The sequence below is a fragment of the Lissotriton helveticus genome, chromosome 3_1 (genome assembly GCF_964261635.1).
Source record: "Lissotriton helveticus chromosome 3_1, aLisHel1.1, whole genome shotgun sequence".
Taxonomy (NCBI): Eukaryota; Metazoa; Chordata; class Amphibia; order Caudata; family Salamandridae; genus Lissotriton; species Lissotriton helveticus.
Genome location: NC_136061.1, coordinates 796,643,364 through 796,670,284, shown reverse-complemented (window position 1 = coordinate 796,670,284; position 26,921 = coordinate 796,643,364). Strand labels below are relative to the sequence as shown.

Below are 26,921 nucleotides of genomic sequence, written 5' to 3'. Positions count from 1 at the left end.
TTACATAACATATAATATTTTCAATTAGGAGTATGCCTCTTTCAAATACTTCTCCCTAGACCACAACACTACATTACTCCCCTTAACGGAATTCCTCACAATACAGTTCCCATCATCAGATACATTTAGGCAAATTACATAGGGTGCTTACTATAGGAGTATACAAATGCTATTGTCTTATCTGAACTGTATATGTTAATCTTCTTAGCACTATGGTAGGTAGAAATGGATCTACTGTTTACCATATTGGTACTTGTGATTTCTTTCATATGCTTCTGTCTCCTGATTGTTTCAGCAAATAAGTTTTACACAAGACTGATTCTGGAACAATAAATACTTATTGAAAACATCCTAATCACCATCCTGTGTATTTTCTGAGAATAAGTTTGTGTGAGTGACTGTGCGAAAAGCACCGTACTGTTTTCCACGATCCCTGAGGAATCAGGGTTGTCATGTTTAGTGGTTGTCAGAAACTGCCTACACGACTGTAGGATACAGGGGGGTGGTAGTGGCACTATAGAGCTGGCTGGTCCAATGGCTGACATATCCTGAGGAAGTGGTCACAAGCCCTCAGTTTAGGTGATGTAAAACGCGCAAGTCCTGGGATTTCCTATGAACTAGTTAACAGATTGAACACAAAATGTTCTGGTACCTTGGAGAAGAAATTAATTTGAGAGAATGGACAGTAAGTTCGGGAACGGGTGCGAAGGGTTGATGGATGTTTTCATAACATTGGTAGAATGACAGCAGATTTGTGACTGTGCAGAGAATGGAGAGAGTGACTCAATAATGTGGTTAGTTTGGACAAAACCCTGGAGGCCAGATGGAGAAGCTGTTTGAGATTGATTGATTGAATGGGGAAAGACGGCACAGAATTGGTTTGTTGACGAGAGTATGACTATGATTCTGCAAAGAAGTGGTGGAAAAAGGGACAATTTAGACAGTTGGGATAGGGTAGGAGGGGGAGCATAAAAGGGGTGAGGGGTACCAAGAAGCAGGAGAGTACTCATGATGTAAATTACGGGGAAGTTGAGAATCAAAGTCTGACAGATTTAGCGTTTCTCTGCACTCCAGAGAATACAGAAGAACAATATAGACAATTCACGAACCTTGTTCACACTAGTAAAATCAATGGGGTAACCCTGTGTCCCTCAGAATCTGGGCATACATATATCAATCTACAAATGGTTCTGTCGGTTTAAACACTTATTTTTAACCTGTGCAATATTGATCATGCAAAAAATGATGTGTCTATAACATTTCTTAATAGACTTCAGAATGGAATACGCATAGATGAAATGACATTTTTGGTATAACAATGGTCTTTTACTCTTTGAGTTATGTAAGGCTGTTGAATTAAATCATAATCAAATGGCATTAGTGACATAGAAATGAAGTGAATCAAGTGCAACAACGTGACATAAGTGACTAAGTGACAAGAGGCATACAATTATGTACACAATATACAAAAACAACTGAGAAGGGGTGTGTCCTATTCAATTAAACACATGGTATCTGATGTCCCCTACAGAACTTTTTAAATCTTGGGGCCAGGAGACCCGTTGGACATAGACTAAAGTGAATGCCGATGTTTCGACCTTGGAGTATCGCAAATGGGTAAGCATCACAGCGGGTCTTCCTCAGGACGAGCAGACAACAAAGAGGGACAGCCTAGAGGGAAGGTGATTCAGAATCCCCCACTCCCGCCATGAGTTGTTTAAAAACAGCACATTGCAGAGAGGAACTTGGTAATCATTATCTAAAACCACAAATGGAAAAAGCGACTATGGTGCGGAGGAGTTGGTAGGATGAGCTGGCAAGGTGAAAGGCAATGAGATATACATAGTGGAACTGTTGCCTCTCAATCAATCGATCAATCGGGGATTTGTACAGTGCAACTAGTCACCCGTAAGGGTTTCAAGGCGCTGTGGGGGGTGGGAGGATCTGCTGTTCAGTTGAAGAGCCAGCTCTCGAGGTCCTTCCTGAATTGAGGAAATAATGGTGATTGCCTGAGATGCAGAGGAAGGGAGTCCCAGGTCCTTACAGTGAGGTAGGAAAAGGATCTTCCTTCAGCGGTAGTCCTGCGGATCCGTGAGACCTCTTAGACCCTGCAGATATTTATTGTGAGCAGACAGTCATCCGCTTACTCGTGTTGCAGATTGTGAGGCCTCGAGCAGAACCTTTTATTGCATTGCTTAGAATGTGCTATGATGATAACATGTGACATGACTTTTGCACTACACAGTAAATGGGTGAAAGCATGCTTAATGGTGCACTTGTTCAAACACATACTCATTGGGCCACTTTTATTTCCATTGAATGTCTCACAGCACCATTTTTGTTTTACATGCTTTCATGTTGTAAAAAGACACATCAGTGCAGTTCCCCCCCCCTGCCATAACTGTGGTTGCCTCCTTTCTATGGGAAAATACCAGCCATTAGTTGTTGTTTTAAGAGTCTGCAAAGGCCCAGACTTGATTCTAAATAGGAATGTAAACAAAATTGTATGCATTCGTTGGTAACATGACTTTGTCTATCTTTGTTTAGTTTAAGTATTAGTCAAGGATCATTAATTCAGCTCTAGAACACATTTAAAAGTTTGTTCTATTTATATTTGCTGTTTGAAGCATGTACAAATAAGGGCTAAAAATACCGTCTTTAGGTGATTTTGCTTATTTTCATGCCTGCCGGGGCAACATGATACCGGTGGTGCCGGTAGATAACCAGTCAGGTGGCAACCTTAGCCATGGCCTGACCCTGACTACACACTTTCACAAGTTGCCTAAAAGCCCTTACATTGCACCCCTCGTGGCTGCTCCACGACTTGAAAAAACACTTTCAAGTAGGCATTCTCTATAAACTATGCAGTGGTACTACAAACACTTGGTCCGTGTTTTTTACTCGGTTTGCAGTGGCATTTAAACCGAGTATCACTATCGGGTAATGTGCCCTGGGGTTACAGAGCCCTTTCTTTAGAATGAAGCCATTTCACAAGCTATTTTATGTTGCACATGGTGGTACCCAATGGCTGGTCCTAGGTTACACGTGAGAGCTGCCCTCGTGTTCACATGTGATCATTGCTTTCGATGGTTTGTGACCATGTTGTAGGCTTTTTACAATGATATTAGGTACCCCCTCCAGCAAACAAGATTCCTCTTGCTAGTTGATGAGTCATGTTTCACGACTATAGAGTACTTCATAGCAGTACCATCGTTAACATCATCCTACATACTCAAAAAGCATGTATGATTAACAATGGCGCTTTCACCTTTTGTACTTCCCTTCTCGCTGGAAGCCTCCCCCTTGTTCTTGACTGGCCAATGTTAGTGGGTATAGCGTTCACCGAAGGACTCTGGACGTGACAGATCACACAACACAGCAGAATTACCCAATGAGGAAGGAGCTGTTGTCTAGTGGTTCTGTTAATGGCACTTATTGCTTTAAAGCGCTAACAGGAAGTGTCATACGTGGTCTGTACAAAAGACATGGAAATATCAATTTAAAAGCTCTTGTTTTGAGACAGACGACCACCTTTTTGCTTATTGCAAATCAAAACAAATGTTTCTTGATTGCTCAGCTTGCACACATTGTAGTGTGATACTCTACAAGCAAATTCACTTTCTGGCATATTGGTTAATTTCATGCCAAATTTTAGCGTATTTATAATGGCTACACACAAGCATTAAGCAAAATATATGTAAATATATCTAAATTGTCATAAAACGGAACCCTACTTGCCAATAGGAGCATACAACTTTACGATAATGATTATTTCTACATTCTACACTACAGATTGAATTACTTATGTATACTTAAATAGTAATAGGTGCTATAATTCCCCACTTTAGTGGTACTTATTGTATCGACCTGGGAGGAATGAAAGGATAAGCTGTCCTTCCCAGAATTTGAATATGTGATTTGCATTTCCAGGCTACTGATGCGACTGCACTTGTCTCGCCTGTTCTACTGATTAGCACTCAAAAATGGATATAGGTTTGAAGTAACTGGGACATGTTTCATTTATTTTGTGCAACATTTCTGCTAAAAGTCTGTGAAATTACACAAAATTACATGTAATCGAGGGGTGCTGTATAGCATGACACAAAACCATTGACAACCATTGGCGAGAGCTATTGGCTTTGCCTATGCTTTTCTATGTAAAGCTGCAGAGATTTATCTCCTTGTGGGTTGCAATGCAAGCAGAGCTGACTCGGCGTTTAATTCTTTTGAAGCTGACAAAGTGAGCACCATTTAATTTGGTAGTAGTAACATTTGCTACTTTCCTGCATTTCTTATCAGAAACCGGGCTTAACTATTTTTCAAGTAGATGTAGAGAAGTAATTGGGTTACAGCGAAATACAGGCAAGCGTTCCAACCGGGTGCTAAGAAAACAAAAATGTCCAGGATCTCTGCAAGTACTTATTCCAGAGCTTTCTAATGAATTTCACTGCATATGTTGAGTCTCACTGCGAAAGGAATCTCTTTCCTAAGCTTCATCCTTAGTGTCAGAATCAAATATGACCTCTCTTACATTTCATCTTGCAACACGTGGCTGCCCACACTTTGTTATCAAGTCTTTTTTCTAGAATTGCCCAGCTATTTAGTGTCTGGTAATTAGACAGCAGTATTGCATCGGGACTTATTAATTATGATCAGAACGAAGTACGTTTAAAAATGGTGCGCCTTGAAGGACTTGACAGCTCAGGGCTCGCTACACTTAATTGTTGCCTCTGAACACGCACAGGAATGTGTGCTAAGCACAATTGATCCTAACAATACCTGATAAGCAGAAAGAAGGTTTCCAAATGATTTCACCTGCCTGATTAAAGAGTTTTGGCGGAAACATATTTCACATTTTACCTTACTAGCTTTTTGTAACGGTAGGCATGGGAGAATTTATCACATTTATTTGTTTGCTGTTATAAAAAAGGGAAATGTGCCCTAGGGCTTATAACAAACAGGCAAAAGGGTACATCAGAGATCCTCAACTAAACGTCTATTTAATAGCAATGTGGGTGGGGTAAGGCAGAAGGACCATACATGGTGAAAACATAACCCAGCAGGCAGGCTGGGAAGGAGAGGGGAGAGTAAGGGGCAATGGCTTAAGAATCTCATGTACGTGACCAAAGAGATCAATGTGCTGCGCTAATACAAACACCACATGTGATGATTGAAAGTAAAAGCTAAAACTACATATCAGCGCCGGGGGGGGGGGGGGGGGGGGGGTGATCCCAAAATGCAAGCCGATTGAGGCAATCCCACTTGCTGTGCCAAAGCCTGCCCTGCCTCTGATTGGTATTCTTCGTGGATACATACATTTGAAACATTTTCCTCTGGTATCACAAAACATGAACCCTTTGAGAAAAATATTTTTAAACCAGTTTTATTATTTCTTAAATACAGGTAGGCAACATCCGTACACAGTTTGAAAAAATATTACAATCAGAAGTGTGATCATCCATTTTAATGCATTACCCAGAATGTGATGCTAAATCGGATGCTTTTATATTTTCACCGAAGACCACATGGGCTAGTCAAGCCTGTTGCCCAGAGCAATGATGGCATTTTATGAAGGTCCAGGTAAAATATCTACCTCGGTGCGACACATTGCTTGATTGTAAATAATCTGTGTACTCCATGTCTTCATACTCTTGTGTACAATGCTCAGCAGTATCCCATGGCGAGGAAATAACCTGGCAACCTGTGTACCCGCAGAGGCAAACAGTCAGAGGTGGGCCTGGTTTTATCGAGAGTGTTGTTAACAGAAGATGTGGAAAGACCTGTTTTCAGCTCGGCAGGTCTCCAAATTATTCACCAGAAATGCTATTGTACATGATTTGCTGCACATCAAACGAGTCCTGGCGAGATGGGGCTTATTGGCATTCCAAGTTGCAAAAGCCAAAATAGAAATGTTTAGTTTAAATATGTGGGAAGTTTTAAACCAGCTTTGGAGCGTTGGTATTTTGTGGGAGCTTCGCCAGTGCTAAATGCATCTAATGAGTTATCTGTGGGCTGACATACAATGAAATAAAGGAATTTCAAATAACCTAACATGCTCTTAAGGTGAAGGATAGAAGAGCATAAGCAGGGTGAAATTAAAGACAAAGTTGGGAGGCGACTGATACGATAGATAGATCGGTTGGCGGACAAGGTATACCCAAGTGGTGTTTTGCGTGCTGCATGGGAAAAGCAAAAGGATTCGGAATGGTACTGTAAACAAAGGAACCACAGCAACAAAATGAAGCAAGAAACATTAGAAAAGTGGAATAATAAAGTTGATTATATTGAGTTGTTGAAACATGTGTATGCTCCAGAACCCAAGCGATTCATTCAGTTCAGAAACAAATGGGAGAATATGAACCAACAGCGTGTGTTTATCAATGTATTATGGGATCTTGTTGTCCGGTTAAGGATTTCAGGCGGTTCCGTTTCTCTGGGGCGTGTGCTGCTTCCATATTTGTTCATTTTGATACTAATGGAACTAGTCTTCCTGTTTCAGAGGATTTGAGTTATCTGGTTGGCTGGTGAGTGGGGATAGTGTCACACATGTACACTGTTGAGTTTATGGATGACTTTGATAGATCAACTTTGATTTGGTGCCTACAGATGCCGCGGAGGAAGGGACTGTGAATTAAGCAGTTTTAGATTCTGAACTGCTAATCCTTCAACAATGTTTTGTATCTCATATGTCTCTGAGCTATTGGTTGTGAGCATCCTCCTATTAGTTTGTTCACACCATATTTAGTAGTTATTATCACTATTAATTGAGCAATTACAAAAATACCTCCGATACACAATAATAAATTGTCAGTTCATCATACTCAGTCATTGTTGCCTTTTTCTGTTTTTAAATTTCTTTAAATGTCCAGACCTCTTGCAGTACAAATCATTAACTGCAGTAAATGCAAAAACACAGGTACCTGTAGGGCACCGAAGAATCCTGTCACCAGTGGAGTCCTTGGGGATCCATACAATATCCTGTCATCTTCAGCTTTTACATGGAGCCGCTTGGTGCTGTACTCATAGTTAACAGCATTAAGATTCGCCAATATACCAAAAGTCTTCTCTGCTTCAGACATCCAACTTGTCAAACATTGTTTGCTTAACATCCTGGCGTGCATTACTAGCATGCACCTGAAGCTTCAACCCAACCAAGACAGAATTCTTGTTATTTAGCAAGAAGAACAAACAAGATAAAATACAAACCTGTCTCAATGACATGAACATCTGCAAACACTAGCACTCTCATCCCAAGTCACTTGGATTCACCCCGCAAACCAACCTCACCCTCAAATAAAACATGCCGTCCTGGTACCAGCTCTCCTTTCTAAAGAAAGTCAAAAAATATCTTCCCGGAAGCAACTTCAGAACTGCTGTTTAAGTCTTCTTATTCTCGCATCTGGATGATGGTAATGCTGGGCTCCATTTCCTCCCACACTGCTCTCTGGCACTCTCTAGGGACATCCAGGCCCTGAAGAAATATGAATATATCACTTCATCTTAATGAAGCTCCATTGGCTCCCCATAGTAAACACTAGCTGCATTGTTTAGGAAGCATCAAAACCAGCACTCCTGCTTATCTTTCAGACAAGTTCACCATCTCTGGTGTTTCTTGGCACACACGCAACCAGGACACCATCAAACTGCAGACTAAGAAGTGCAAGAAAAAAAAAGACAACAGGACTTTTCCATCTATGCACCCAGGATCTGGAAGATCATCCCTGTATCCATCAGGACCTGCCCAAACGCTGCTCCACTTTAGGAAAGAGTTGAAGAAACATCTCTTTAAGAAACACTACATCACAATGCATTTACAACCCTGCTTCCTTTCCAAATACTCATTGAATATCTGCAGGTCTTTGGCCAGCAGTCTGCTGCCTTTTGCCTAGGTTTGCACTAAAGAGCATACATATATACACTGCTACAAAACTTCTGAGTATGTAAGAATTAAGTAAATAGTCTTCGACATGGGCCCACCATCTGTTATGTGATTGGTGGCACAGATTTTAGATTTTCTGTCATTCATGCTCGTTCCTTCCCTTTATTATTTAATTATTGGAGCACATGAAAATGCTAATGCTGGGAGTTTTCCGAGCCATGACTTGAGCTATTGGGAAGAATATCAAAACGTATCGACTTGAATACAAGGGAGTACTTTTCTTAAGGTAAAAAACTCAAATGATCTCTCAGCTTTTGCAGAGTATCCTCCATGCTGTTTGTGGAGTGGACGCCCATCTAAGAGGGCATATAACTATTCAGTTTCTGGATCCCCAGTGACAGTAACCAAGAGAGGCGCCTGCCCTGTTTTTGCCCCGTCCTGCTCCCTATTTCTAATGTATTTTCCTCCACAAGGTTCTTAGAATTATCTTCTTTTTTTTAGATCTGCCCAATACAAGTAAGGGCTCTTTTGTCGGCCATACTGCAGCTTAATTGTATTGATGTCATTGCCATCTATATGCTAGTTTGCTTCGTGTGTGCATGTTTGGGAATTATACATTTGGACCTATTTACAAAGTGGTAGAACACTGTCCTGTGGAAGAGTAATGCTTGCAAGGAAAGCAATAGCCTGCTTTTATGTCGATCAGTGTACGATCCCATTGCCTTTTGTATGTCACTACTTGTTTCAGCTCTCACTGATGTTAATATATGTAAACATTTAAAAGTACCCATACCAGAAGCAGTCGCTGATCCCATATTGGCAGTGATAACTCATCTCTTCACACTGTTCACTTCAATGAAATCATTATGTATAGAATTTCGAGAGTCAGCTTAAAATCATTAGTTTGTTTAATGGAAAGGGTAGCAATATGTGAATTTCCAGGGAGAGTTAAATACGAGCCGCCTTAGGCATAGATTAATTAGAGTGCATGTACAGGAATGTGTCCTCTTTATTAATGCCAGCGTTTTGGAATAATAGCTGCCTGCCCGCAGTTTAGTTGACAATGTGCAGTAGGCAAAATAAAGCTAACTCCCTCAGACATTCAAATTTGTTCAGGAAGGAAACATTGGAAACAAACATTTGGCAGCACTAGAGATCAAAGTGTGGTTCGGAAACCGAGATGACTCGTGGTAACTTTCACTGAACACATCCTTGCCGAGGATGCAAAGCATCCACCAATGTATTCCATAATTCTGGGAGAGATAAATGGAGTTTGTAAAGATGAAAACCAGGGGAGTCCTGTCGAGTCAGGAGGGGGCAGAAAGGCGTGTGAAAAGATTCAACCAGTGGTTCTGAGTTTCTGTTTTTTTTGTTTTTTTTATTACTTTATTGAGTTTTTTCATGGGAGCATATTCGTCCAATTGACACCCGTTCCAATACATAAGCGTACCTTTGCAGTTATCATTTTCAATTGTTACATTCAACATTTTGCCATGCAGTCGCCAACTCCTGGTTACGGTGCGTATAGTTAGTCAGCCTGTCCCATCCACTTTGCATTTTTACACTCGGTATGTTCACCGTGTTTCTGAACTTCTGATTTTATACAAGTTTGCTAGTCCCTGTGAGCATGACAGCCTGTAACATGGATCCATGTGTTTGTCACGTTCTAATGACGGAAACTACAAAATGATATGAAAAAAATTTGTAATAATTCCGATTTGTTAATTGTGTTTTAACAAAAACATTCATAGTACAAATGTATTAAAAGTTTATTTTATCCTTACACCAACTGTGCTGAGTAAAGCATCCAATTTATTTATTTTTTCTTTTCATTTCAGCCATAACCAGAGGACTACCACATTTAAACATCCTGTGACTGGACAGATATCCCCTGAAAATCTTGAATTTGTTTTACAAGAAGAGTAAGTGGAGATTTAATCATTTGTGCAATGTGTAATGTGTGAATCATTTTATGCTAAAACAAATATAAGTGGAAAATTTGTTTTAAATCGCAGTTCAAAGCAGTAGAATTGTGTTGAGCAGAGATTATCATGCAAATATTCCCTGCCTTCTTAATCCAATATTGAGTTAAAGATTGCTTTTTGATTTTGAAAACATCTAAAGCATGTAAGAATTTGAGAGCTAAGATGTAATCGAATTTCTCCGTACTATTCATACTTTTAAAAATACCTAATCGAGTTAGTGTTAGTTTTAAACCATACCATTTGAGAATAACGAATTATATTCTTAAAGAAATAATCAAATTAAATATATTGAATTTGAATTTTCTAAAATGTTTTCTTCCAGTTCCCTTCCTTGTTATACCATAGACTTAACATTTAAAATATCGCTTGGTACACCTCATGTAGCAATATAAAACAAATTACTGTACAATATAAAAACCACGAAAACCATACAAAGACTGCTAACTGGACCCTTAGGGTGATCAGCATCAGGATCCTGCCGTCTAGGTACCTAAGGAGTTTAAAGTTGTCTGCTGCTCATGCTTTAGTGCAAGTGTCATTTACCAGGCTCATGCGCGGGTTCCCCAGAAAAAAGTAGTTGAATTTGCAGTAAAAGTGTAAGTGATTTTATAGAAGGCAAAAGAGTATGAGTGTAACTTACTGAAAACAGTCACCTTCTGCGGCTGTAGGTTGAGAGTAAAATTTGAGAACCTCACAAAAATATAACTTTACGGCTTTCCTTTATCTATGAAAGCTGAATATTTTGTAAGCAACATAGTTTCTCTTGAGATTTAGTGATCTGGATACTGGTTAATTTAATTTCAAATTGTCTAAAACTTTTCTTCTTCTTCAATTAACTTATTTTACTATTTTACTTTTTGTTTGTATAGTACTGTCACCTGAGTCCTGTACATAATTTAGAAAACAATCTTTAGGACTACTGAAAACTAGTACAAAGGAAGGGAGTAATTAATACAAATTATTCATCGCAAGTCATGACTAGGAAGAGGAAAAGATGAGAAAGTTCAATGATCATTAAGAAGAGTGAGTAAAGAACAGAGTAAAGGGTTGCCTTTAACAGACCAAGAGAGCTGCGCAGGCTGAAGAGGATGAGGGCCCCCTTTTAACCCCTTGTCCGACGTCACGGTGGGCGTGTGCGGAGGACGGCCGGGGGCCGTCCGAACCACGCCCACGCCATTAAATCACCCGCACCTCGGGGGATTTAAGCCGCGGTTAAAGGGTTAAAATAATGCAGTGGGGCCTCCTTTCTTTTATGTTGCCATTAATTGGATCAAGGGACCTCATCACAAAATTTGTTTTGTTTTGATGCACTTGAAAAATTTCACAAATCATCAAAAAAGTAAGGCAGATCAAGGTACTTTGAAAATGCCTTTTATTGTATCTTAGAATATGCTCATAGTTTTACTAGCAAATGCAAATTATTTTGCAACAGATAAAATGCGCATAAATCATTTTATATATAAGAGAGGTATACGCCTAATGCATTTGCGCTTGATTATACACTAGCTAGCTAATTATCCTATCCTGAGGAGTTCTTGAAAATAAAAAAGGAAAAGGACAGCCTGTGAAGTTGATATGTCCTCCCTGAACAGCCTACCAAAAACCTGTTTACAGAATATTTTAACACCCTATTCATCAATTTCACTCTGCATGTAGTACTAAACAGGTGGATTTGCAGATGGCAAAATATTATTTCTAGCGACAAATGCATTATGTTAGCCAAACTTATCCAAAGAGAAGTAAATACAAAACATGTTTTTTATCAGTTTTACAGGTCTCTAATGCAAATTTACTCAATATAATTAAAAACTGCAAAATATCAGTGTTTCCACTAAATATAACCCCAGCAAAAAAATAAAATTGAAAAATGGAAAGAAATGTAGTACTTGCCTTCGGCCACTCCAGCACTGACTGCAGAAATTATTCCTTAGATTGTGGTACTGTGCAGAAGGACGTTAAACATGCTGTAGTTATATACAAGCTTGAAAACACCTACCAGACTCTACAGATATGTGTAACACCTATTGCTTATCAACTGTATCTTCTCAAGCTGCTAACGTAGACAATGAGAGTACAATTTCAGGCATTCATTGAGGATAATAATGTCCTTCAGGATTAGAAAGCTGAGTTTCGCCCTCATCGTGGAACGGAGGGTGTGATTATGGTAATTACTGATGATCTCTCATTTTTTGTTGGTTGGCGGTGGTGTTAAAACTCAGATTTAAGTAGATCTGTCTGCAACCTTTGACACCATCCATCATACTATTTTGTGCAGAGATTTGCTGAGTATCTACTGTCTGGTGTGGTGCTGTCTTTTTTTAGGTCGATTTTTGCTGACCGGTTAATTAGACTTGGTTCCTTTATGTCCACGTAGAACCCAATCAACTGTGGTGTGCTCCAGATGGCAGCATTCTGGCCTCTCTTTTTTAAGCTATTTCTGTGTCCACTCATGGTTTAAACCTTCGGGCATATATCGCTACAACTATGCCAATGATTCTCAACTGATTATCAAGCTCTTGCCTTCAGCAGGTGATGAGACAGCTGTTTGGTTGCTGGCTTCTGGAAGTTGATGAATGAAAATCTAAACCATAATAACATAGAAATCATGGTGATTTGCATTCTCTCAAACACAAGCCTGGAGAAAATGTGAACAGCATCTGTTGAGCAACGTCTGATCCTGTCCATTACAATTAAAAAGCTCGGTTTGATTATGGACAATAAACTGTCAAAGAAGAACCACCTTTCTATTATAGTGAAATTAGGCTTATTTCAACTACATTTACTTAAGACAATTTTCAAGGTCTTGAGTTTCCTGCACAAAAATGCTGGTTACCCTAGAAGTCATGATCTCACTTTTCGAATTCTCAAATAGAGATTTTCTGTAAATTGGCAATTCCTTGGATCACTAAGTGCACAGCTTCAGAACGCAGCAGTGCAAATGACACGTGGCCTTCGTAGCATACAGTCTCTTCAGCTAAGAGCAGTCTGCATTAGTTCCTGGTGAAGGAGAGGATACAGTTAACTCAGCCTTGCCCGCAAGGCAGTGCATAGAAAGGAACCAGGCTTTTCCTAACAAAGCTGTAAAGTATATCTTCCATTGCAGGTCTTGTGGTCAGCAAATTATTACTAGGTACAGATTCCAAGTGTCAAGAAAACCAGATGGAGTGACCTTCTTTAGTCAGTCTCCAAGACAAATTCATGGATGGTTTAATTAAATGCCGCTAATACTTGAAAACCCATGTGTTAAGACTTATATTGATCTGTAGGCCTCCCCATAATTTGATGATGTTCTGTAAGTTAGATCTTCTCAGGGCCAACTGATTGCCCTGGCTGTGATATGTATGCTCATAAGACACAATTAACATACGTTAGCCAAGGAAAATGCATACTTTTTCACCCCTCTTGATCTTCAGGGCAGATCATGAAACCAAAATCAACCAAGGGAAAAACTACTCAAGTCAGCCCCACTCTGCATGAAGTTGCAACTAGGCTAGAGCCTTGGAGGCTCGGTTGGGTAATAGGAGCGGACCCCACTCTGATAAAAATCCCCTAGCCAGCTGCTTACTGGGTAAATACCAAAGTGGCACAATGGCAAATCTAGCCCTCATTCCTCTTGATTTTCTGCTTCTTTTCCTTTCCTTTCACTATCTCTTCATTTCGGTCTTCCTTATCCCGATTATTTTCTTTCTTTACTACTCGTGTCTCTTTCCGTTTACACTCTGCTTTCTGTTGCTTCTCTCTTTCCTTTCCATAGCTCTGAGACTTTCTTCTCCCATTACTTGTTCATTCCCCTATGCAGTCTTTCATTCCCCCATTCTTCTTCTCTCGTCATTCATGACACACGATCTCAAGACATCTTTCACCTCTAGTTTCTCTCTCACTGTTTTTGTTACCTGTTTCTCTAGCACTTTTCCACTGCCTCTTCCCAGCCACTTTCCATTTTCATCACTACCATGAACCTCTTACTGTGCAGTGCTAGTCTTCTGTGTCTCACTACCCTCCTTGTGCCTTTCATTTCTGCATTGTAGATCTATGATGACTAACACCCATCTCTTTTTCTTTCTCTGTCTCTCATTGTATGCCCCCTCTCAATCTTTTGCAATGCATGTCTTTTTCTCCTTGTCTCTCTAATACATCCTATCTATCTATCTATCTATCTATCTATCTATCTATCTATCTATCTATCTATCTATCTATCTATCTATCTATCTATCTATATGTCAGTCTCCCTGCATATGTCTCTCTCCCCTGTATGATCTGTCTTTATCTCTTGCTCTGACGGCCCACATACATAATTGTTGCTTGGAGTACGAGTCTTTAGCTGTACGAATCTGAGGCAAGCTTGTCCTGGACACCCGTCAATCCACAACCTGACGGAGCAAGATCAAAGCAGCGGTACGCAGTACATCAAAATGTGCTTGTCCCCTAATATGTATCTCTTTACTGGAACAAGTGCAATGCATGCTGCCTTCTACTTTTGGTGAGCCGGCAAAGTCAAAACCTCTCCTTATACAGTCTGTGACTGCACCTCCTCATTCAAAGTAGAATTCCCTGTCATCTGCACTCATTCAATGTGCGACCACCACATAAATGTTAACAGCGAGCGCTGTATGGAAATATTGTGGGCTACAATGGTGGGTGGTACACTGGTGGCAAGGCAAAGTGAGGCTTGGGGAATAAAAATCGGGAGCAATACAAAGAAATCAAATTTGGAGATATGCAATAGATATTAAACAGCAGAGAAAGTAAGAAATTAGAATAGCCTAGGTGAGGTAGTAAAGCTTGAAATGAATATAGTGGAATAATACAAGATGCATTGCTTTGGTTTAAGGGACTACGCTGGCTGCCTAAAAATGTAGGTACAGCATACTCAAGATGGAAGAAAAGAAGAGTGAGGCGACAAAGATTTATGCTGCCTGGAAAGTTAGGGTTACGTAGGTTTTAAGTTTGCTGTCCAGGAGGTCACAACATATGCTAGGGGCAAAGTAAACAGGAGGAAAGGAAGGAAATGGAAAATAAATCATGCACTAGGATTTTAGGTAGTAGCAGAAAGAGCAAGAGGATCCTTAGGGAAGTGGAGACTGACATAAGGAGAAATGATGGGCAAGGAAAGTGTTTTATTCTTTTGGGAACTAAGACGAATGAAGTAGCCAATATGACGTTTAAAAAAAAAATCAGTTTGTTATTTTTAAATACAACAAGGTGCGGCTCAGACAGAGTACAAAGTACATGTAGTGGGCCATATAATGATCAGGATTTCAAATGAACCTGTTACTATACCTTGTAACATAAACAGGTGCGAGAACTCATACATACCGGTACTTATGCTGGTGGTCAGCTGCAAGAGTAGGTAAACAAGTAAGAGTAAGTAAACAAGTAAAAGAAAGAAGAATCCTGAAATTGTGATGATGAGTCAATCGAAGACGGAGATCTCATAACCACATGCTCTCTTACAACGAGAGTAAATGTCAGGAAATGGCTCTGATCAACGCGTTTTGTTGTCTGATTATGGTCCACCTGCAGTAGACTAGTGTCCCAATCGGTCTTTTCCACTGAAAAATAGGGATTGTGACATCTTCAGCTTGTGCCTGCCTGTAGAGTCCTGGCCTCTATTTGTAAATTTCAGGTGCTTGTTTTGATTTCCATTTGATTGCTATAGCACTTTTAGCTATCCTAAGTGCTAAATCAAGAAATTTACGTCCATTTGATCATGTTTGTGTTGTGACATAAGGCCCAGGAGACAGATTTTAGGGTCTAAGAGTTGTTACCTTCAGGTCCCTGCTGAGAGGAGAGGAGAACTATGATTTTAACCCAATAATTACCAATACCCACACTTGACCAAACCATATGAATGAAGGTGGCATCAGTACCAGCGCATCCAGGACACTTGTCAATGATTGCAGGAAATATTCTGTGTAACCTGGTAGGGGCTAAGTATGTGTGATGGAGCTGATTAAATTATAAAATTTCAAACAGATACGTTTCTAGAACCTTTCCCCGTATATTTTAATGAAGTTGCCCATTTGATATCTGAGAGGACTATTGCTAAGTCCTGCTCACAGCCAGCCCTAACACCAAAGAGGTTCCCTAAGTGTGTAGACCGAAGAGATGTATAGAGGTGAGAAACCATCGAACGGTCTCCACTCCAAGTTAAAAGCATTTGCAATTTGCCATCCGTTTCAGGTTCATCGGGGGTAGGATCCCAAACAGATTTAATAAGTGAGTAAGATGACATTGAACTGGAATAATAGATTAACTGTCAGAGATAGCGTTGTGCACTTAAGTAGAGAGAGATGAAAAAGAAATGAAGATCAGAAAACTATCAACTTAAATGTAGCTGGAAAGTCTAAAGAATGACATGAGGGACACTAGGGATGTGGTGTAAATAGAAACTAGAAGCGAAGCTGGAACAGGATCTGTAAAAAAAAGATCATATGGACCAGCAGGTGCAGGTGAGATTACCAAGGGAAGGAGCAGAAAGAGTGTCCATATTGAAAGTTATTTATAACAAAGACAGAAAGGGTGAGGGCATTATGTAACATAGAGAGGTGAGTTTTGTTAGGGATGGATCAGAGAGCATATTCAGTCGAGATGGAAGAATGAAAGCCATTTTGGGCATTCATCCTTTTTTGTAAAAATGTAACAAAGCAAGCAATCTTGTGACCATAGAATCTGTGTGAATTTATCTTTAACATTCTAACACAAAAAACTCCATCAACAATAACAAGATGTTCTATATAACGGATATGATTAAGTGATCTCCGATACGTTTCAGAAGTAGTATTGTGAAGTAGATATCTAAATCTGTTTAATCTGTTGTGGGTGAAAAGATAAAAGACTGTACCATGTTGAAAAGACCACTTATATAATGTGTTATAGAATGCAGTCGCAAATAGAGTTTAAAAAAAAAACAATAACAAGATGTGAATGTCTCCTTTCAGTATGGGAGAGAAACTTTTTATTTGGAAGCATATATAAAAATGCTTTCATTCATAAAAGTTACGTCAAAATAGTACTCCACTTTTATTTAGATATTGGTGACAAAAACTTGGATTGTAGTACATCAGAATCAGGATGCTCAAATGTGTTTCTGTCAAATTAATAAGCATGCAAGGTAAAGTGCTTGCGGTAATTATTCAGGTGAGGAAGGACAGGGGAAATTTCCGACTAAACAAAGTAACACACGGTCTCTAATAACTTTGTATTTACTAGAGCCACACTCTGGGGGGACTGCTGTAGCCAATCGTATGGGGTACAGACGAACTCCAATTACAAACAAAACATTTTCATTTTATCCTCCATACTGTCACACCTTCCAAAAATGGCATTCTGATTGCTTCTGATCTTGAGAATCTACAAACTAGAAAACAGTGTTTAACACCAAACAGTAAATGTATCATTTAAATCGGCAAACAGGAAATTACTGGGTATGCTGGTTATCAATGGATCCTTCAGGGTTACCAGCTGATAATTCCAAAAGAGCTCCAGGTTTACTAAGCAAAGACACAGTTCACACTCACATCACCTTTTACATTATTAATTTCTTGCTTGCAAACACTGCTAATTTTGAAATCGATTTTATGATGAAATGAAAAGTCGGTCATAAACCCCATTGAGTTTGTGTTTTATTTGAAAAGTTCACAGTGGGACATCTCGAACACATCAAAGTATTTTTGAAGTTACTTAATTGTTTGAGCTATTTCTTTCCTGCTTTTCGGTCTAAATGGAAAAAGAATTATTGAGCTAGATAAGCTTGTCTTTGCAAACCATCGCAGAGATGAAAAGTTTCACTTTAATGAACTGCAGTCGAAATTCTATTTTTAAGCTTCGCCTCTACAATACATTATAGAAATTAATTTCATTCTCTTCTGCAAAATTATAAACCATTTTTAGTTTCTAATGCGTTTATATGAAAAAGGGCATTCGAATTTGATCCTTCTTTTTTCGAAATGATGCGTGGTGCCAGAATGGAGAGCAAGGCGTTCTCCGCATGAATTGGCAAATTATGAATTATAAAGTTCACAAATTCTTTGGGGTAGAGCTGCAGCCTAAACACGTTATGAACCGCACATCCAGACGCCCTACAAACTGGGAGCCTTGTTTTATGAAATGCGACTCCATCGTCAACAAGACGTTTCCTTTCCACCTAAAAGTTGATGAAATAAGTTAGTGCCCGGGAGAAACTGTGAAGGTCGGTGCAGTAGTCAATGTACAGAACAGCTGCTTTTGGGGGAAAGGAGGATAATCATTTTCTGGGTTAGTATAATATTCTCTCCTTTTTTAATCAATAATTATTAATGTAACATTAATACTTCATCATTAAGGTCAAACCAAGATACGCCGAAAAACTAACTTCAACGCAGTTTTATACCATACCTCACTCTCATTTACATTCATACAAAATAGCATTACTATGCTTCCCAAAAAAAGTTCATAACCATGCACACCCAATAGACGCGAAGTGTGTCATGGAACCTTTAAACACAGCCATACTCAAACTAAAGAGCGTGGTTTATTATTACACATACCCATGATGTGGCTTGAGTGTAATGAGCCTGATTTAGCGTTTGATGGATGGTACTCCGTACAATGACATTATCCCTGAAGTAGTACCACCTGCCAAATTTAGAGATAACCACTGGCCCAGCAGTCATCTTTGTACCTTGAAAGGTAACACCAGCACGGCAGTTGCCTTTAAGTTACAAATGTATGGTTGACAGTTGCATTTGATTTTGATGGCTGTCTTCCAAACATTTAATCTTGTTTTTCAGACATAATCCTTCGAAATAGGAGGTTTTTTCCTTCTAAAAACAAAGAAAACTAATAATCTCCACACGCAGGGAGTCTTCTCCCAGCCTGTGGATGTCATTTTTGTTTTTTCAGTCCTTCTTCACCAGTTTATTATGTCACATTAATACATGGAAGCCTGCAATCCATTATAAAAAACAGTCTCTAATTTCCTTATTGTCGTCAAGTTGTGAACTTTTTAAGAAATTAAAATTAAATTGTTGTGAAGCCAAAGTGCCAGCTGCTAGAGCCAGCAGCCAAGGTGGAAGACGGGGGTTAGGGGAGTTATCTGAGGACCTCGGTGTCAGTGGGTCATCACCCTCTCCGCACTGGTTGCTGGTGAGAACCACAATCGTGACCCCAATTGATGAGGTCCATTTGGGAGATTGTGTGACCATACCTTTTTTAATTGATTGGCCTATGAGAAGCTGCAAATGCCCAGTGTTGTGGCTGGCTTTCGTGTGGCCTCAACTTCCCAGCTTTGTGATCAGCTGTGTGTGGCTGTGACTCTCGTCAGTGATCAGCCCATGCGGGGATTGCAAGGATTGATTACTCAGGGATACATCTGCTGAAGTCAGAAGAGATGCGCCTGCAAGTGCCATGGGCCTGATTTGGGACTGGCAAGTACTGCCGGCTCTGGCATGAGCCCATTACCAAGATCCCAACTGTAGAGATGCTCCCAGTTGGTTAGATGCGGATTACTCTGATCCAGGACTGCTGCGTCCAGTGGATACACTAATGAGCGGACGCAGCAGGAATCCAAAGACTCTGCCGGTAGACGTACAACCTCTCCTATTGATCGGGTGTGAGCTTTCCAAAGAGCCAGCCGACTGGAACAATCCATTGTGGAACGATCCACTGTGAGTGATAATACTATGATCTATGTAGTAAGTGCACCAATTTGGCAGTAATACAAATTGGAATTGAGCTATATTCATGAAATTAACTTGTGAACTGCGGGGGTCACTGCACACCAGGGGGGGGAGCCTGCATCAGGGGGAGAAAGCAAAGTAGCGGGTATTTGTGTGGCACTGTATGGATAGCACCTGAAGGCACTAAATTGCATTCTGTTGACATAGTGTTTGTTTTAGTGTGTTTTAAAGTATCTTTCTTCCTCATGAAGATAAGCTGGGCTGCACGTTCATTATTGTGTTGTGTGATTGTTGAGCTCTGAGCTGGAGCCTCCTTGTGCGGTTGTATAACAGAACAACGAAATCCCTAACCCCGCATGTCTAAATAAAGAGGTCTGAATAACTACAGCGTCTTAACCACACATTGCTTTACCACGAATTTTCATGGTAAAGGCCTGCATGGAAAAGGGTATGCATGGCTAATGTCACCTCCCCCGTCCCCACCGCCCTAAGGCACAAATTCCCCCCGCCCCCGTCCGGCCCTGAGGTGCAGATACCCCTACCCCCTCCCAGTCCCCACGCTGTGCCCTCTGCCTTCCCTCATGCATAAAACCCTGTCCCTTAACTCTGTTCCTTAACCTGACCCTGGCCAGCCCTGACCAAGCCCTAAGAACTGCCTCGCCCACCCCTAAGCCCTAAAAACGATCCCGACTACCTATTCCCCTTCTTCTGCCCTGAGGCTTAAAAATCTACTCTGACCTCCACAGTCCTGAAAACTACCTCTGACCCCCCCCAGCCCTGCAAACTAGCCCTACCCCCAGCCCTGAAAACTAGCCCCAATCCCTCCCAGCCCTGAAAATTACCTCCAACCACCAGCCCTAAAGACTAGACCAGAACCCCCTGCACAGTAAACGACCCTGATCCACCCCAGCCCAGAAAACTACCCCAACCCACCCCCAGCCCAGAAAACTACCCAGCCCCCCGCCCATAAAAATACCCCGGACCAACCCCCTTAGCCCCATTTAAAACAACCCTGACCAACCCCAAGCCCACAAAACAACCCCGACCAACCCCCAGCCCACAAAAGTGCCCCAACCCAGCCCTACATACCTCCCCGCAGATCTCTCCCTGCTTCCATCCGTTCACAAGCCCTACTGTGCATTGCCATAACCACACACATGTGTGGTTAAGGCATATGCAAGATTTAGGCATGAATGGTAGGGCTTGTGGAGTCGGAACACTCGTGGCATAGACTGCGGGGTTTCAACTGTTCCCCTCCTTGTACTCAGTGGTGGCTCCTCTGCTATGGCGGAGGAGCATCACCTCCCCTCACTTATTTTAAGCAGTGCAAAGAAGTATCACATGATAATAACTATGAGTTATTATCATTTGATGCTTTTATGGCAGGCTGGGCTGCTCTGCTCTTGGAGCAGGGCAGGGGTGGAGTGGTTTGCCCACTCCTAAGTGCGCAATGACTGTTTGGTCGGCCCTCCCGGGCCAGTCAAACCAGTCATGCGCACTTCTGCTGTTCTCCATGCAGGCCGCAATACACCCTGCATGGAGAATAAGCCCAGGCTCCCATTCCCTGGTTGAGCGTCCAACCAGGACGCTCAAAACCAATCACAAAACTATATTGCAGCGTTGTGATTGGTCTGGGGGGCAATGGATTCTACCAATCACAATGATGTATTGCAGTGTTGTGATTGGTTAGTGGGGCCTAGCTGTGCTTCCATCCAGAGACGAGCAGCCACAGGGACGTGGGACCCAGCACAACAGTACGTTTATTAAAAAAAAAAGAAATATGCGCAACCCGCCTGCCTCACCACCTGCGAGCTATGCAGCCTGCTACTGCTTGTACTACCTTCATGGGAAGCCTATGACTTCTGCTCATTGCTACTACTGAGAGTCATGTGCAGAAGGGGTTGTACTTTGTCTAGTTTGCCGAGCCATAGTAGGATAGACCCCTATACATCAGTGCAAAAGAACTAAAACCCAAGGTTTGAGACCAAGGACACCCCGCTTGTCCCATTATTATTATTATTACTAGGATTTATAAAGCGCATTGCTGCCCTTGGGCTTCCCAGCGCTAGTGATCAGTTAACAGGCATAGAGGGTGGGCCCACAGATATTGCTTGAACAGCCAGGTCTTTATTTGCTTTCTAAATTGCAGTTCATTATCGATGTCTCTAAATTCCGACGGAAGGGAGTTCCAGAGTTTGGGAGCTAGGTGTGAGAAGGCTCTCCCCCCCCTCCCATCTTGCTGAACTGGACCAGAGCTGTCTAGGTGGTATGTACCGCTGAATAAGTTTCCTAATTTTAGCTGGGCCTTTGTCATGCCGTGCTCTGTGTGTGAGGATTAGGGTTTTACATTTTATTCTTGCCTCTATTGGGAGCCAATGTAACTTAGCTAGTTGTTTTTTTACCGGTTCCCTATTGGGGGTGCTACCCAGTAGTTTAGCAGCTGCGTGTTGTACTGTCTGCAGCTTCCGTGTGACATCTTTAGGAGACCCGAGGAATAGTGAGTTTCCATAGTCCATACGGGAGGAGACAAGAGAATGGATCACTGTCTTCCTTAAGTGAATTGTCAATCTGTCCAGGATTTTCCTGATGCTTCTCAGTAACCCAAAGCAAATAGCTGCTGTTTTGGTAGCTTGAGTCTGCATGGATAGGTCGGATTCTAACCAAAAGCCTAGGCTTTTAATAGTGTCTGCTGCTAGCGGTAGTTTCCCTAGGCTCTCAGGCCATGTAAATCTTGGGCTGGGTGTCAGTTTGTTTCCTAGGTATAAGATCTCATTTTTTTCGCCATTTAGCTTTAGGCAGCTTTTTGTCATCCATTCTTTAACTTTTAGCAAGCATGGTGATAGCTTCTCTCCGTCTGTGTTGTTTCTTGAGTCTAATGATATCACTAATTGGGTATCGTCGGCGTAAGAGGTCATAGATATACCGAATTCTAGTACAATGTCTGCAAGGGGTTCCATATATACATTGTAAAGGGTCAGACTTAAGGCCGAACCCTGGGGAACCCCACATTCCAAGTTCAAGACTTCAGAACGGGTGGAGTTTTCTTGAACTTGGAATGTTCTCTTATTAAGAAAGATTGTAACCATTTGAGAGCGTTGTCCTGTATCCCAATATTGGCTAGCCTTTTACCTAGTAAACAGTGATCCACCGTATCGAAGGTGGCGCTCAGATTCAAAAGGAGAAGTACCGCAGCTTTCCCCATGTCTAAAGTTTGCCTATGGTCTTCCACCACCACCAGAAGTGCTGATTCCGTGCTGTGCTGTGCACGGAAGCCCATCTGGGTGGGGTGAAGGCCCTTGTTGTTTTCGAGAAAGTTAGACAGATGGTTTGTTAACATGTTTTTCCAGCAATTTACCTGCATATGGTAGCAGGGATATTGGACGAAAGTTTCCCAACTGTCCCGGGTCTGCGTTGGCTTTCTTCAGTAGGGGTTTTATTATTGCATGTTTCCATGTTCCTGGGACTTCTCCTGATTCTATTGATTGGTTCAGTATTGTCCCTAGCGTAGGAGCAATGACCGGAGTGACAATTTTAAGAAATTCAGGTGGGGCTGGGTCTAACGGAGACCCGGATTTCACCCTATCTATTAGTTCTATTGCTTCATGGAGATCCAGAGGGGGGAACTGTGTCAGCTTATGTCCAGAAGCAAGCTCTTTATAATCATCCTCCTCTAGGAGAGAGTCTGTCCCATTCTTAAAGTAGCTATAGATATTGGTGATTTTAGTGAGAAAGTATGTGGCCAGTTCGTTGCATCTCTCTACTGACGTTTCAATGGGGATAGAAGTAGGGTTAACCTTAGAGAGTGTTTTAATTACTCTGAAAAGCTCTTTTGAGGAATTTTGAGCATTGTTTATTTTTTCCTCAAAGAATCTTGCTTGACTGAGTTTTATGTGCTGATGGTAGTTTCTAATGGCTTCTTTATATGCGATTTTTAAGGAGGGTTTGTACGTTTTCCTCCATTCCCTTTCATATCTTTTGCATTTTTTTTTTATTCAAGAAGCAGGGAGTTGAACCACCCCTCTGTTCTTGTTCTAACTTTGCATTTAGTCAATAGTTTAGGGGCTACTTGGTCCAGCGAATTATTTTTCCAAGCTTCTGCAACTTAAATACTGATCTTCCACGGATCCTTAGTTGGTTGTATCTGAACTGGCTGTGTTTGTCAGAATTTTTTCCCATTCAGACTGATTGATATTTGCCCAGCGTCTTTTCCCCATTTTATTTGGTGCTAGGCCTTTATTAATGAGATTCTTAGAGTTTTTTCAGTTCAATTGGAATTAAAAAGTGATCTAACCAAGGGACTGGGGTCGGTGAGTCTACTATTAGATGCCGATTGTTAGTGATTACCATATCAAGGGTGTGTCCTTTATTGTGGGTGGCTGAATTTACCAGTTGGTTCAGTTGTAGGCTTTCCAGGTCTGACAATAGACATTTGGAGCTGGGGAGTTCCTTATTTTCTAAATGCAAATTCAGGTCTCACAGGACTAGTATATGACTCCTTTTTAGTAAGAGACTGGTCAGAATTTCAGGCAGTTCTACTAGGAATTCCCCATGAGGACCAGGAGGGCGGTAGATTAGCAGTCCAGAGAGCGTTAAGTTCGGGGAAAGGGAAATTGAAAAGGATAGGCATTCACTTCCAGTGATCGCCATGGGTTCTGTGACACACTTATATCCTTCTTTCATCACAATGGCTAGTCCCCCCCCTATCTGTCCCATTCTGTCTAGTCTATGTATTTCATATCCTGGAGGCAGAGCCATTACTATGTCAGGCATAGAGTCTTTCTTCAGCCAGGTTTCCGTAATGAATAAAGCATCAAGTTTAGCTTCCTCTATGAGGATTCGGTTTCAGTTGTGTGCTTTGGAAGCGATCTACAGTGGATCAGCCCTAGATTCCAGCACTGCATACAGTTCTCTAATAACTTGACACTGAGTCCTGAATTGGATTTAGTTTCAGCTAAAGGAGAGTAATTATCCAGTTTATGTAATTCCTCCCTGGTGTAGGTTATCCGCGTGATATGTGCAGGGGGACTGGCCCCTGGTCCCGGCCTGGTGTGGACGGGCGCAGACTGGCTCGCCCCTGGCGCGCCTTCGGTACGCCAGCGGCGCGCCCGCTGCGCATGTCCACTGTCCACGTTGTAAAGGCATGTATGGTAAAATGCACATGCGTTGTGAAAAAAAAATAGACTTCAAGAAGATGGAACCAGGAGGAGTGTGGAACCACGACGACGAGACAGGTAAGGGGGTTTGGGTTAATTTTTTAGGGGTGGGGGTCGTGCTGGGGTAGTGATTGTGTAGTGTAGTGTAGTGTTAGTGTAGTGTAGAGTTGTGGTGGTTGTGTAGGTTCGTGCTGGGGGTAGTGTTATAGGGTTTAGGGTAGTGTTGTAGTGTTTGTGTAGTATAGGGTCATGCAGGGGTAGTGTTTTAGGGTGTAGGGAAGTGTTGTAGTGTTTGTGTAGTGTAGGGTCATGCTGGGGGTAGTGTTTTAGGGTTTAGGGTAGTGTTTGTGTAGTGTAGGGTCATGCTGGGGGTAGTGTTTTAGGGTTTAGGGTAGTGTTGTAGTGTTTGTGTAGTGTAGGGTCATGCTGAGGGTAGTGTTTTAGGGTTTAGGGTAGTGTTGTAGTGTTTGTGTAGTGTAGGGTCATGCTGGGGGTAGTGTTTTAGGGTTTAGAGTAGTGTTGTAGTGTTTGTGTAGTGTAGGGTCATGCAGGGGGTAGTGTTTTAGGTTTTAGGGTCGTGTTTGTGTAGTGTAGGGTAGTGTATGTGTAGTGTATGTGTAGGGTAGTGTTTTAGGGTTTAGGATTGTGTTTGTGTAGGGTAGTGTAGGGTAGTGTTTTAGGGTCGTGTTAGTGTAGTGTATGTGTAGTGTAGGGTAGTGTTTTTTAGGGGTTAGGGTAGTGTGGTGTGGGTGTAGTGTAGGGCAGCCTTTTTGTAGTATAGGGTAGTGTTTTAGGGTTTATGGTAGTGTTTGTGTAGTGTAGGGTAGTGTATGTGTAATGTAGGGTAGTGTTTTAGGGTTTAGGGTAGTGTTGGTGTAGTGTAGGGTAGTGTTTGTGTAGTGTAGGTAGTGTTTTAGGGTTTAGGGTAGTGTTAGTGTACGGTAGTGTAGGGTAGTGGGTAGTGTTTTGGTGTTGGTGTAATGTAGGGTAGTGTTTGTGTAGTGTAGGTTAGTGTTTTTTGCAGGGTACTCACTTACCTTTAACACTTTTACAATGAGTATACCTTTAACATGCATGCCTTTGCGTTGTAAAGGCATGCGTGGTAAAGGCATATTCGTTGTAAAAGTTTGCGTTGTGTTAATTTGCGGTGTGATATTATTTGCGGAATCATTTTTTCCGAGTGATGGTATGCGGGGTATTTGTATGCGGAAAAACGTCACATATTCACGGTGGAATCATGCTTCCCCCCTTCTGAGGGAATTGCATTGGCCCCCGATTCCTTAACACTGTGTGTTTAAGATCGGCTGTCTGGTATTCAAGGCAGTGCATGGTCATGGCCCTGATTTCATAGACAGTCTTATCTACAGGTACTCTCCCTCATGGAATCTTCGCTCGGCTTACCTCCTATCACTGGCAAATCCTACTTTTAAGTTAGAGCGACAAGGAGGATCCAGGTGTGCAATTCTGGACCCTAAATTGTGGAATTCCATCCCCCTGGAATTCAGGTCCAGCACTGACTTATTGAGATTTCAAAACTTGGTTGTACACTAAGGCTTATAATTGAACAGTCAACCTTCACTGCACCTTCTTGGATTAGCGCCAAGAAACCAATCGGTGAACGAGCGCTCTACAAAGCTTTATTAACATAACATAACATAACATGAAAGGCAGTCACAAGAGACGAAGTTGTGCGCATTTTCAGCTGTAGGTTGCATGTTGTTTTTTTGTGTTGTCTGGGAATTAAAACTTTAACCACTCTTAGATATGCAGATTCCCCAAAACAACTCATACTCTTGTCACCCGTTGCAGCAATGAAATGCAACTAGAAGAGATTGGGAAACATCATTTACATCGACAGGGAAGGCGTTCCAACGAAAATGTCTTATCCACAAATGTTTTTACAGCAATTTTTTTTACTACTAGTATGCCTTTGCCATGGATGTCTTTAATACGAATTTCGTTTTAAGGGCATGAATGGTTAAGGCATACTCGTGGAAAAAAAATTAAGTATTTTGGTACATGTTAAAGGTAAGTATTAAGTGTTGTTTATATATTTAGGCAGGTATGGGTTTTTGGGTGGTAAAGGTAATTTTGGAGTTTACGATGGGTATGACTTTTTGGGTGGAAAGGGTATTTTCAGGGTTTTGGGTGGATCTGTTTTTTTGGGGGGCAATGGTATTTTTAGAGCTCGGTATGGGATTTTGGGTGACTACGGCAATTTTAGGATTTAGGGTGGGTGTGGGTT

At 41.4% G+C, this 26,921-nt stretch overlaps 1 protein-coding gene across 7 annotated transcripts in view; it reads left to right on the top strand.

The window, feature by feature from the left end:
• The window catches only part of PLEKHA7 (pleckstrin homology domain containing A7), a 988,577-nt gene that overhangs the window by 539,137 nt on the left and 422,519 nt on the right, over nucleotides 1-26,921 (top strand). For all 7 annotated transcript variants that reach the window (XM_078681034.1, XM_078681032.1, XM_078681039.1 and 4 more), the window contains one exon: nucleotides 9,718-9,801. In XM_078681034.1, the coding sequence (XP_078537160.1) occupies nucleotides 9,718-9,801 (84 nt within the window). The remainder of the gene's footprint in view (nucleotides 1-9,717; nucleotides 9,802-26,921) is intronic.